This window comes from Rhea americana, unplaced genomic scaffold, assembly GCF_003343005.1.
Source record: "Rhea americana isolate MKP2758 unplaced genomic scaffold, rheAme1 scaffold_2, whole genome shotgun sequence".
Classification (NCBI taxonomy): Eukaryota; Metazoa; Chordata; class Aves; order Rheiformes; family Rheidae; genus Rhea; species Rhea americana.
The window spans coordinates 686,136-698,734 of NW_028186149.1; the positions used below are offsets into that span (position 1 = coordinate 686,136).

At 43.1% G+C, this 12,599-nt stretch overlaps 1 protein-coding gene across 12 annotated transcripts in view; it reads left to right on the top strand.

Annotated features, from left to right (window-relative positions):
• Positions 1-12,599, top strand: part of DAPK2 (death associated protein kinase 2) — a 57,707-nt gene that overhangs the window by 24,217 nt on the left and 20,891 nt on the right. For 11 of the 12 annotated variants that reach the window (XM_085303246.1, XM_085303251.1, XM_085303248.1 and 8 more), the window contains one exon: positions 6,482-6,703. The exons of the other annotated variant lie outside the window; for it this stretch is intronic. In XM_085303246.1, the coding sequence (XP_085159372.1) occupies positions 6,482-6,703 (222 nt within the window). The remainder of the gene's footprint in view (positions 1-6,481; positions 6,704-12,599) is intronic. 12 annotated transcript variants of the gene reach the window in all.

Consider the following 12,599-nt stretch of genomic DNA (forward strand, 5'->3'; position numbering starts at 1 on the left):
AGGAGTGAAGTTACTAAAAGTAGAAAATCCTAAGTAGTTTATATTTTTTTAGGACTAAACAAAATTTATATGATGCCTGCCTGTTGATCCACATCAATCCCTAAATTCTCAAGAAAGAATAAATATTGTATGTCTATCTTGCTACTGTCTGGGTTCTTGTGTAGAAAGCCTTGAGTGTTTTGCTGTTGTCTGTATAGCCTAGTTCTTTGCTTTCAAAAGGAAAGTGAGCAAATCAGTTAATTTAAACAGATATTTTCTTGTACTTTTACTGACATCTGTAAGAAGGGGGCCGTCTTCAGTTTCTGATGATCAAGTGATGTAAGTTCTTGTATTACGCTACTCTTTTTCTTTTGGGGATGTTCTGTTGGAAAATCAATTTATAAAGAAGTTCAGCATAAAAATCCATGTTTTTACACAATCATATCCAGTTTTTGTCGTCTTCCTTTGTGTTTTGTATGGCTTTAAGACTTGTGGTTTGTGAGGTTTCCTTCAAGGCCCTTTGTCTGGAATGTGATTATACTGTGTTGAAACCAGCTGGCTGGCATACCAGCCATAGTTACTTTAACTCAGCTTCTATCTTTAGAGAGGTGCACGTTGGAGCGAGAACTGAACAGCACTAGGAGGTTGAGGGTAACCTTGCTTAAAACATACTAAGCAATAACAAAACATGTGAGGGAGGAGGAGCAGCATGGAAGGTCATCTCCATTTGCATTAAAAGAGCTTGTTTGTGTTCACTGTGAATTAGCCAACTTTTCACTCTGATCCAGCAATACAAATTGTGTCACAGCAGTATTACCGTGTTCATGTTGCTGTGGCTTAGCATACCGTGGAGGGCCGTTTGCTGTTCCTCTTCAATGGAAGGAGGAAGGTGAGACTTTCGTCTTTCTGCACCTTGTGCAGATCAAGAAGAAAACCCCAAAAGATTAATAGGTGTTTATGGCATCATTCAAGCTTAAAAAAAAAAAAAAGAAAGAAAAAAAAAAGAAAGAAAGAAGAGAAATTTTGCATTGTTTTGATATTTTGCTCTGTGCAGTGGAGTGCAGGTGCTCCTTGCCTATGGCCTGGCTATATACTGCTGGCGTTGCTGAGCAGCCTCTAGTTGCGATCTCCTCCCAAACTGGAAATCAAAGGAAATGTAGCTAAATATGCAGGTCCCCAAGTAAAGTTGCAGGTGCCCTGTCAAAGGGAGGGTTAAACTGTTTTGCATTTGTGGTCATCTGCATGTGCAGGTAGACAGTTAAAAGAGTGGCTGAGATGCAGTTAGGTTGTATTTTAGTTTTCTTCTTGGTAATGTATTCTTCTTCCAAACCACCTAGTGAGTAAAAATGTGAGTGATTATCATTACAATTATAGTGATGATTAGAGACAAAAAATGAAATGTAGATCCAGCTGTATGCTTACCACTGTAATTTTATTTCCTTTTATCAGTAGTACTACCTGCATTTTACAGACCTTGGGAAATTATATAGAGAAAGACTGAGATCAAGTATGTGTAGGATCCTAATTAGCAGTAAAATCAGTTGGAGGTAGCTGCCTAGAATCCCTTGCAAATTGTTTCCAAAGTAAATTGTCCACGTTCATCTGGGGAATTGAGTGTAGGCTCTTGCCTGGCAGAATGCCACAGCTTTATCCTCCTTTTTCAAGTTCACTCACTTTTCGAAGAACTCCTCGAAATTGTATTTCAGGGTCAAGTGTACCTGTCAACATGTTCTGACATATCTATTTATCTTATGGAAATTTCAAGTTTAGCAACTACAAAAAAAAAATCTTTAATTCTTCCTCTTACAGAATTTTTTAAATGAATGAAATAAATACAGAACACAAACCGAATAAGCCCAAACTGAACATATGTTTGGGGTTTGGGGAAGAAATGGTTTGCCCTTCTCAAATGACAGACTCTGCTTCCTCAGCTGGCAACCTGGCTGGAGCCAGGCAACCTGGCGCCGTCATCTCAGCCTTTTGTTTACATATTTTCAGCACTTCACGACAGCTGCCAGCAATGTGATGTTTCTGGAATATCAGAGGAGGATAGATAWAAACCCAGACATGTGCTTAGATCTCCTTAAAGGCTCTTTTCATTCTGGTGCACCATAACAATGCCACTGTTCTGCACCGAGGCCTCCCGAGCAGGCAGTCTGCACTTCTGCCCTTCACTCGCGTCAAATTCTGCCCCAGAGCGTTACCCTCCAGCACCAAGATTAAAAACAAACTTTGAAAAAGAGTGAGAAATTATCTGGTTATTCTGGAATACCCAGTTTCTCACTTCTCCGCATCCTTTCCGCCTCCTCTCCTGAACTGCACAACGATAAAATAAGCTGAACTTGTGCTCATCTAAAGCATGTTTCTAAAAATGGACTCTAAAACCACCCAGCATTATGTCTCTTTGTGTTCTTGTTCAGTGACAGATCTCCTAGATGATATTAGCAATGCAAATAATGTCGTCTTCATTGCTAGGATGATTTTCATTATTAATGGTGGATGAATGTGATGTACATAATCATATAGTAACTGACTGGTTGCAGCTGCTGCTGTTTATACTCTTAAGCTTTTACCACAGTTGAGGACAGCCTATTTTTGATCTATGATGAAGCTGTAGTACAGCTGTCCAAAATATTTTGAAAGGGAACAACTTCGATTTTTAAAAAAAAAAAAAAAAGTGGTAAGATGTGTCTGCCTCTGAGCTTGTCTCATGTGTGCTGTAAATACTGCCGTTCGGGGTACGAGTCATCTTTGTTTCACTGATGTACTAGAAAACATGAATTTTGGCAGAGACACTTAACTGAAATTTGGACATCTGAGCTGTGAAATTTGGTTTCAAGTCTATAGTCAGCCACAGACTCCTTATGTGAAATTAAGTAAATGGCTTAATTTCGTACTACTGTTGTCTCAGCTGGCAGAGACATGCTTTCCTCTCTCCTACCTCCTGCCGTGCCTGGATGGTAAATTCTGTGAAGCTGGCACTGTTTGATTCTTATGCCCTGAATGCATCTGCATTAGGAAGCTCAGAAATGCAGTTACTTGATTCTTGTCTGTAGGCAATATTGTTGCTAACAAAAGATCTGAAGTGTCTGACTGTAAATTACCAGTGGGATCCTCTATAGTTGCATGGGTCTCTGCAGGAGCTTTTCCTTTGGGTGCACGTGTCTGATGGAACAGCAGAGCAATATTCTGTCACTTTAACTTTTGTTCAAAGCCTTTTCTCCCTGCTTGTCCCTTCCTGAATTTTTAAGCCTTTTCTTGGTGTTCAAGGCACATCTGTGCCTTGCAAAGCCTTGGGCTGCTCATGTGAAAAGACAGTCTTAAAGGGTTGTTTGAAAATATCTTAGCATTCCCCTGCAATACTTTATTAAAGACCCTGGGAATTAGGGGATAAGCACAGGCAAAATGGGCATGCTCTGCAGCGGGAAGTGGAGAAAAGGGTGAGAGTGGGTTATGGGAAGAAACACAATTACCTCAGAACTCTAAATTGYGCATTTACCTGTTGTTTTCCTTGAGGCTTTCACCCTCTTCTATTCAGTCACAAACTGTCTTTCCTTGTGCTTATTAAAGACTGTCTGCAAAAGCCAGTTTTAAGGGATAAAGCGAATGGCATGAAGACCAGGACARGAGCAGGCAGAGTGTGCTTGTGGGCACGCATGCAGGGGAAATAGTAAAATATAAGGGACAGGGTAGCATGATGGGCAACTGTCCGGACTGTAAATGTGTCAAAGGGGAAGAAGGGAATTCCTATACTGTGTCATTGCTGGTTTTGTAAGTTCTTAAATAAACAGAAATCTCCAGAATCTTGAGCACTGTTGATCTTTTAGAATAAATGCAAAAGTAGCTGTGTGCTTGCTCCCGTAACCTACAGTCATGAAATAATGATAGTATTTTCTGGAGCTTTTTTGGCAAAATKTATGTCCCTAGAGTGAAGTCAAGGAAGTAAATACAGCAACACTACTATYGGGCCTCTTTAGAAACTCTGGATCAAGCAAGCTGTGCTTCTTAAAAAAACAAAAAACCTTAAAGACTACTGGAGTGTCTAGTAGAAGCCCACAATGTTTTACAGAAACTGCTCTCAGCATTACAGGTTGAACTCTTCTAGCAGGATGCTTAAGGCAGGTTTGGGGGTTTTGTAGCAGGCATTTCATTCTCTTCTAAGTTCTCTGGGGGTTTGCATGTAATGACAAAATCGGGAAGCAGAAATATAGCCTCTTAAGGAACTAATGGATTTGACRAATGGTTGCAGTCTGGATTCCATGTGTGATTAATGAATTAAAAGCTTCCTAAAAGGATAAGTAAACTTGGTCCATCCGTTCCCTCCTCTTCCCTGAGAAGTGTTTAAGAATGAAAAACAAAAAGAAGTCCTTTGAGCTGTCTGGCATCGTTAGAGCCGTCTGAAATGAGAGATTACCTCTGTCGTAGAGTGTCAGCTTTTGAGAGCTAGCAAGGGCCAAGTGATAGCCTTAATTCTGAATTTCTTTGCCTTTGCAGGTTTAAGACAGGCTCCAACCAGCCATGTGCATTCATGAAGCACTAAGTACATTATATATTATTAAGGTTCTGAGAATCATTGCTGTGTATGCTGCATAATTTAACTTCCAACTGTACTTGCGTGTCTCACCAAGCCAGTGAAGGATATAATAATACCGAAAACAATAGTAGCTCAGTGCATCTATAGTGTAGTCCTGGGTGATTGTGCTAATGAATGTGTTTATGATTTTTATGAAGAGGTCTTGTCTGATAAAATCACAGTAGTTAAAGTTATCTGTAAGATGAGTCCTTTCCTTGYAAGCTGGCTATAATGCACTGAGTAAGGAAATAGCTTTGAATATATACTGGGCTTGGAGGCCTGCCAGTTCTTGCAGAGTGAGATCTCAGAGCAGAAAGCGAGGCTGCATGTTTTGCCTCATTTTGTCAATTTGAAAAGTGGTTGGACATCAGCAGAGAGTCATCACAGGTCTGAGGAGACAAGGGTGCAGTTAAGACTGTCCTTTGGCTGACAGGATCTTAGGTACATGGTTTTCGACTTTGCAGCTGCCAGGCAGGAGTAGCTGTTTGACTATGCTGCTCTTTTAACAGAGTTATGTTTCCCACCCTATTTATTAGAGTTATCTGTGGCTTCCTAGCAAGCTAACTTCCTAGAAATTCAAATTTTATTTCTGCTCTGTAATGGAAACAGAATGAAAGATTTTGCATGTTTTTGTAAAAGTACAGTTCTGTCAAATATTCACTGATAATCTGAGCCTTTTCTGACTGGAGAATGCTCGGTAAGATATGGGGAATATGTACACTTGAAGTTTCCATGTTTCTCATTAATATACTGAAACAAAAGCAACTTTTGTGAAGCAATAGTTTTAGTAAAACTTTGTTTAACCAAAAATACTCAGGCCTGTTCTGTCTATATGCCTTGTCAGATTTTTACCTCTTTGTGATCACAAGATGCATTTTACCCTTAAGCAAGGCAAACTGAAGCCCATGATACTAGCCRTAAATTAAAGTTTCCAGTTACAGGGTGTGCTTCACCGCCATGGTAATGTTTATAACAGTACATACACTGCCTATTTGCAAGGTGAATTCTGGGCTCGTTTCTTTTTCTTTCCCTCTGCCAAAAGAGAGTTTGACAAGTTCCCCCTGAAATCTAGCAGAGTAAAAATAAATGACGGTAAGTCTCCATAAGCTTAGATTTCTAGCAGAGGAGCCTCAGTGCGGTAACAGACTGTTCCTACTGCTTGAGATTATAGATGTCCTCAGGTGGGCTATGAGCTCCTTAAACTAGAGTCCAAGCAAAAGTGGTCAAGTTTTCCTTCCATTCAGACTCTCGTAGGCCGTATTGCAGAGATATGGCTGCAGGACTTCTCCTGTCAATGGCAGCCTGCCATCAGACTCAGCACCCACCTCAGCAGGCTGCTGATAGAGTCGTTTCTCTTCACAACTGTTCTTGCTGCTGTAACACTTCTCCACTTGCTCACATTCAACCTCCTGTCTGATTATGTGCTCTGTGCATCATTATGTGCAGGTCTGCACTAACAAGCTGTTGGTTGTGGACGTGCAAATAAAATAATAAATAATCCTGAAGGAACCRTTAGGTAGGAGAAGGTTCTGAGATGGCCTACATAATTAAAAATCAGTTTTGTGTACTTTATTTCTTGTATATAACAGTTTATTGAATACTGGTGAAAATACTGGGCTTCCTATTGAGGAAGGAATATGCGAGAGCAGTGAACGAAACTCACTCTGACTGGAGTAGACTGTGAGCTCATTTGTGTTTGAACTGACTGAAGCGAATGTTAAGACATAACCCAAATGTTCTTAGTCCTCACTGTTGCTTGAGCTGGAARTGCTTGAATTAGGACAGCAGCAAGTCTGTATCAGTTTTGTTTGAAAGAACTGTCATCAGTGGTTTATGTGTTTTAACTYTAGCTTCTCTTTTGTTCACACCTGTTCAGTTTTGAGTTGGTTTTGGAAGATCTAAGGGAAAATTATTATCTTGTCCTTGCAGTGGCCAGTTTGCTATAGTGAAGAAATGCCGAGACAGAAACACTGGTGTGGAGTATGCTGCAAAGTTCATTAAAAAGCGTCAGAGTCGGGCCAGCCGTCGCGGAGTGAGACGTGAGGAAATTGAACGGGAGGTGACTATTCTGCAGCAGGTCCTGCATGCCAACATCATCAAGTTGCATGACATCTATGAGAACAAGACAGATGTGGTCCTCATCCTTGAGCTGTGAGTAAGGGGACTTCCTACCTCCRGGGCAGGATGAGATAAATGAACAGGAAAGGGCAGCTGAGGCTGCTGGAGCGTGGAGGCGCTGTGAAAATGGGACAGTTGCGTTGTCCGACCTCGCAGCCCTTGGCAGGAGAATTGAGTGATACAGGTGCCCCTTAGCATCAGCTGAGGCTTTTGTTACTGAGCCAGTCCTTAGCTTGAAAGTAAAGTTTACTGAGCAGAGAGATTACCTCACGTCTTCCTCATGCTGCAGTGGAGGAATCACTAATGTCTACCAAAACCCCATTCCTTTTTTTCTTCCTCCTTTCCAGCACATGTGCAGCCCTCAAGCCCCTTAAAACATTTGCAGCCATTCTCACTGATTAGGTCTCACTGATCTCCTTTTTAGAAGAGATTGGGGGGGGTGTCTGAACACCCAAACTTTGACTATTGAGGATGAGCAGCAGCGAGGTGGGAGGGAAGGACTATGGAGTGCAAGCTGTGCGCTGCTCACTGCACTCGTGCTCCACTGCACCACGGGGGAGAGCCCTACTCTGTGGGTCCTGCTGACAGGCGAATCTCCCTGCCGGGGGGTCTGCCGAGTGCTGTAGCTTGGTGCCGGCTTTGTGACCCCTTGCAGTGCCTGACTGCTGGATCAGGATGACCATCATGCTTATTTGGCTATGTAATGCAGATCACCTTGTGCCGTTTAAAGAAATTTAAAACCAGAGGGGGTATGATGTTAGTCTGAAGGTATGTGTGGGTAAAGTCAGTGCTAAYACTAACGTATGTGTGTTGAGGTTTCTTCATTTTAGTAGGATATTATGTGATGTAGAAGAGCCCTGARAGTGAAGAGGGGAGGTGAATTTTCAAAGAAGAAATACCTCCCTCCAACCTTACCAAAAGAGCTATGCTGTGTAAACAGTATTTTTGCCTCTTGGCCTGGAAACCCAATGTCATTCAAARAGACTTGGAGTTATTGCTGTTTGTGTGACTTTAGCTTCTAGTGGAGAGATAGAGATTTCGTGAGATCACGGAGGAGCTGCTTTTGCTGGGCTAGAGGGGGACACAAAGCAGCCACAGCAGTCTTCAGGATTATTACAGTGTTCAGGGCCAAGGGGAAGATACTAGAATAAGTAGCTGATCTGACTGTTGGATGGACTCAGTAAGTTGAAAGGTTAGATGCTACAGAAAAWTGTCATCATTCTAGCTATGCCATGTGATCTCCATCAGCCTCCCCTGCTCACCCAGGGATGCAAAATTCTTCACAGCGTGAAGGCTGGAGGAGAAGTAAGCGGCTTGGTGCTGCTGTTTGYGCTTTCTGTTCTCAGTTCTATTTGCCAGCCTTTCTGATGGCTACTAGGTTTGACCCATAGCACGCCAGTAGGCCACAGAAAGATCACTTTCTGCTCTGCATTGCATCTGGAGCTGCATAACATTGTATGTCCCCCAATCTAATAGCATCACTGTCAATGTGTAAGTTTTGGAGTCATGTCAAGAAAACTTTGCARCTGACTACTGTCAATTACTGAATTAAAAAAAAAAATCTCTTGATAAAAATTTATTTCATTGTTAAGAAAATGAGATGAAAGCAYAAGGTGACTGGGTTTGCTATATCCAAACTCATCCTGAGATAATGAATTTGTATGAGACTTGGAACTTGACTTGTTTCCATTCCAGGTGTTTCCTGGCTGAGGATCAGGACTACAGCAGAAATGAGTGACTCAGTGTGCATAGATGATCCTRTGGACTTAAGTCCAAAACATCTCTTTCTGCCCGGTTCACAGTGTGTGCTAGTGTGCTGTTGATCTRACTAAAGGAGTTGAAATGAATGAGAATTATTTTAGCCCATGTTCAAGCATATATCTATGTGTGTTTGTGTGGCTCAGCTTTCCTAAGGTAACATGGATGGTGGGGTCCTGTCTTCTACTGACACCTGAAAGCCAGGAGAAACCTGAACACTGTCGTGCAAAGCAGTGAGAAGAATCATATACTCGTACTCATACAGAATTTCTGGTTCATACAGAGCCAGAAATGGAAGTGATTCTTACAACAAACCAAACCTTGCTGGTCAGGGTGCATGGTCCTGGCATAGGTAGGGTGAAGTTTGCCACATAGTGACAGAAGAGAGACATCACATTAGACTTTTTGGGGGCTATGTCCCGCTCTTTTGCAGAGTCAGTATCACCTGATTTCAAACGCCTGAGTTTTAGAGAGGCTGTGCAGAAGATGACATGTTTTACCTGTCAGTCCATGGCACTGAATCCATGGCATGGGTTTACATGGCTGTGAACAAGGAGACACCATGAGGTCTTTTACTTACTAGCAATTTTTAGATACATAGTAAATAGTGCATTTTTCTGAGTTTATAGAACAGGAAATGTAGACGTGCCTCAACTGAATTTATATTTGCCATATGTTCCCTAGGGCACCTGCTCCAGCCTTCTGTAGGGAGCCCAGACAATGAGGCTTTGATCCCTGAGTGAGATTAAGTAACCACTGGCTTTCCAGRGGAGCCAACATTTAGGCCAGGGAGCATTCCTGGAGCTTACTGTGACTGCTGGCTGATGGCATATGAGTGATGATGAGCATCTGTTAATTTTTAAGTGTATGTTTATGGCCAAATGCTGTTCTCCATTGTCAGGCTCTGGAGGACAGGAAGGAGCTTGCTACTTCTGACTAGCAGCTATTTGGGGCTAAAAGAACCTCCTGTGTCACTACTGTCTGCTTTTTTTTTGGGGTGGGGGGCAAGGGGGCTGGCTGTAGCTTCTTGCCCTTACAGAGGGCTGGGTGCAATGGAGCTTTGACCTGATTAAGGCTGCTGCAGTACAAGAATTGAGGAAGATGTTAATTGCTAATAAAGATAATTAAATTCGCTCTGTAAAAAGATGAGACTGATACCAGAGTCTCATACTCCTTGCGGTTTGTCAAAATGAGCATTACGGTACCTTGCCTTAATTAATCTTATCACTAGCTACAGTGGACTTTGCCATCAAAAGACTATTGCTAGTGTTCTTGATCGGTTGAAGAAGCTGCCCTGGTGTTTAAAAGAGTCTCTGGCTACAATGTTGACCCTCTCCCAAACCCAAACTATGCTGATACAGGCAAGACTGCCTCCCCTTTAGCCACAGGTGTGTTTCTCCTATTCAAAAGCAGGAAGAGCATTGCCAAATCCACTGCTCTTAGGTGCAGTCTGGCAGGTCCGTGGTTTGCCCTTCCTGGTCCGCCCTGTGCAGGGATGGGCTCCCAGCAGCCTTCTGGGACCTTGCTGTTGTTCTGCGTCTTGGRATCTGCCCTGAGGCTGTTTTGCCTGAGCAAAAGCAGCCGGGAGGCGGATTTGATTGACGYGGGTGTCTCTGCTGATAGGCATCAGGTTCCTGTACGTAAGAGAGAGCTGTTTGCAGGACGTAGGGCAGCGACGCCTTTTGTCYCTTATTGGTCTCTGCAGGAAGAGCAAAGGCATCGTCTGCTTGCTTCTTCCTTTGCTGTGGGAGTAAGTGACCTGGTAAAGGGGAAAGAGATGGAATCAGGGAGGGACCTTTTCCTAGGCTAGATTCMTTCTAGAAAGAAATGTATGCACTTTTGCATGTAGTGCTGATTTAAAAAACATACTTGCCTGGATATTTAAATGCTGTAACCTGTAGTGAAGTAGTGAGTGTTTTATTGCAAAGGAGTTAGTGCTGAACTGTGTTTTTGTGGGGTTTTGGGATTGGCTTTTGGGATTGCTAAATCTCTTYTGCCTGGGGATTTCCCTGGGTTCAGGTACATAACATGGATAATAATGATCCCGCRCTAAACTGTTTACTGCTCTTAGTACAATTTACTGAAACCTATTTTTAAAAGTTGAGTCTTTGTTGATGTGACCTCATTGCATTTCTGCCATTGAATTTTCCTTTAGATTAGTCTTTTCAGATCTCTGCAGCAAAGGCGAATGTCTTAGGTTCCACCACAAGAGACCTGGGAGTAACGTGTTGGTTATAATGTATGCTGAGCTCTGATCTTCAGAGAATAAGGTGCTCATATGCCCTAAGAGAGGGAGTCCTTGGCTAATGAAGTAACGGAGAGACTTCAGCCTCCCTTAGTMTTTTCTTGTTTTTCTTTGTTTCCTTGTGTTGCATTCGGTACCTTGGAAGTCCCTTCTGCCTAGCCCAATTCAAGTGGAGTTTGAACTAGAGTGAAGAGGCAAAAAAGGAGCTAGTGTGTAAAGCACCTGTGATCTTCATGCTTGCAGGCTGTACAGTTCCTTCAGTGCTGCCTCAGGCTTAGCTGGTTGCSCAGGATGTTGCTGATGGTGCAGCTGTGGCCAGTGCCAGCGTACTCTGGGCAGCCGGTCTGGCTGGTCAGGGTGGCCGCTAGCAGCGGCGGCAAGAGGGAAGGAGGAGTAAGCACCTCCAGCCTGGGCAGGCAGACAGTTTTCTSTGATTCCTTTGTGCAGCAAAGTGCGCTCCTTGGGAAAATTGCCTGCCTCTTCCAGGCAGGAGGGCATCTGTSTAGCCCACGAGAGCACTTTTTTGTTCTTAGTCCTGGTCAAAGAGTCTACAGTGAGTAACTGTGAGCAAAGGAGGAGGAGGTCTGACAGGGCAAAAGGAAAAGAGCGAGTAGTGCTCCTATATGGTTAAGTTCCAGAAAGAGTACAAGAAAGTATCCCAGTGCGGCTGGCTTCCTGATGACATGGCAGTATCCTCGCCAGGAGTGATTGCTTAAGTGCAATTTGAATAGAGATCGTCAGGGAAATGGGACTTGCCTGCGCTTTGTACACAGATTTCACCAAGAAATACCAAATTCTCCTCACGRGTTTCTTATCTGCTTGCTACAGTCAACTGCAAGCATTGCAGCATTGAAATGCAAGCATTTTCAAATCAACCAAATCAAAAGAGAGTGTGTCCCCACCTCCCRAAATGCCCAGAGTAAAACTGTCTAGCAGGGGAGATGGCATTGCTGCGACCCTTGGTATCACCTAAAAAGCTAATCGGAGACCAAATAGGAACCTCTGGGACTGAGGAACTGAGAGCAGTARGAAGGAAAAGCAAAGGCAGAGACAGCAGTTGTGCCGTATCCCTGAGTCGTGTGAAGTTTGTTTTTGTTTGCTGGCCATTTAATCATAACAATTAAAGTATTGGGTGACTTCTGCCCAGGTGAAAATTCTTTGTGTCCTGCCTCATGTTGCCTAGAAAGTTTCTGCCTKTGTAGGTGCTGTGAAAAGCCTCCGGTAAATGACGCCCACACCAGCAGGCGTTGGGTCACACTCTGCCTTTGGAACAGCAAGGTGTACTGTCACCCGCAGCAGCAGCGCAAGCCAGGAGACGAGTCCAAGGCCTCTGTGGCTTTTATCTCTGGCTTCTTGTYTGCAGATGACTTCTCTTTGCAATTTTTGTAGCTGTTAATAACAGTTTGTTCTGAAAGAGGCAGAATAAGGAATCGCTGTCTTGTCACCAGCAGTGTTGTGTAGGAGCCCGAGCTCAGAGGAGGCATTGCATACAAGACCACTGTAGTGCCCGAACGGCGTGATCTGACTTGTCTCAGAGTCAGTGTTCAGTGAACTTAAAGCATTTGAACCTACTAGTTCTTTTGCTGGGTGTGTTGTCAGACAACAGGGCTAAARACTTGTTTTCTAAAATGGCTTTGGATGCCACAAATCCTCCTTGTGCTCTGAATGGTGAGCCCAGATGAAGGTACATCGAAGCCCTGAGACCTTCCTGACACAACTGCTTCGTGGGTGCTCCCAACAGTAAAGTTGAATGGGGAGCTGGTAACAATAAAAGTGAGTGTTAAAACAAAACTGCAAATGATGGCCAATTTAGTATCTGGATCATCCTGTTTCAGGATAAGTAGAAGAAATAGCACTGAAGCTCTCAATAAGACAGATAAAAATGGCGACAGAAGTGTAATGMAGTGAAAAGCACTGAATATATAT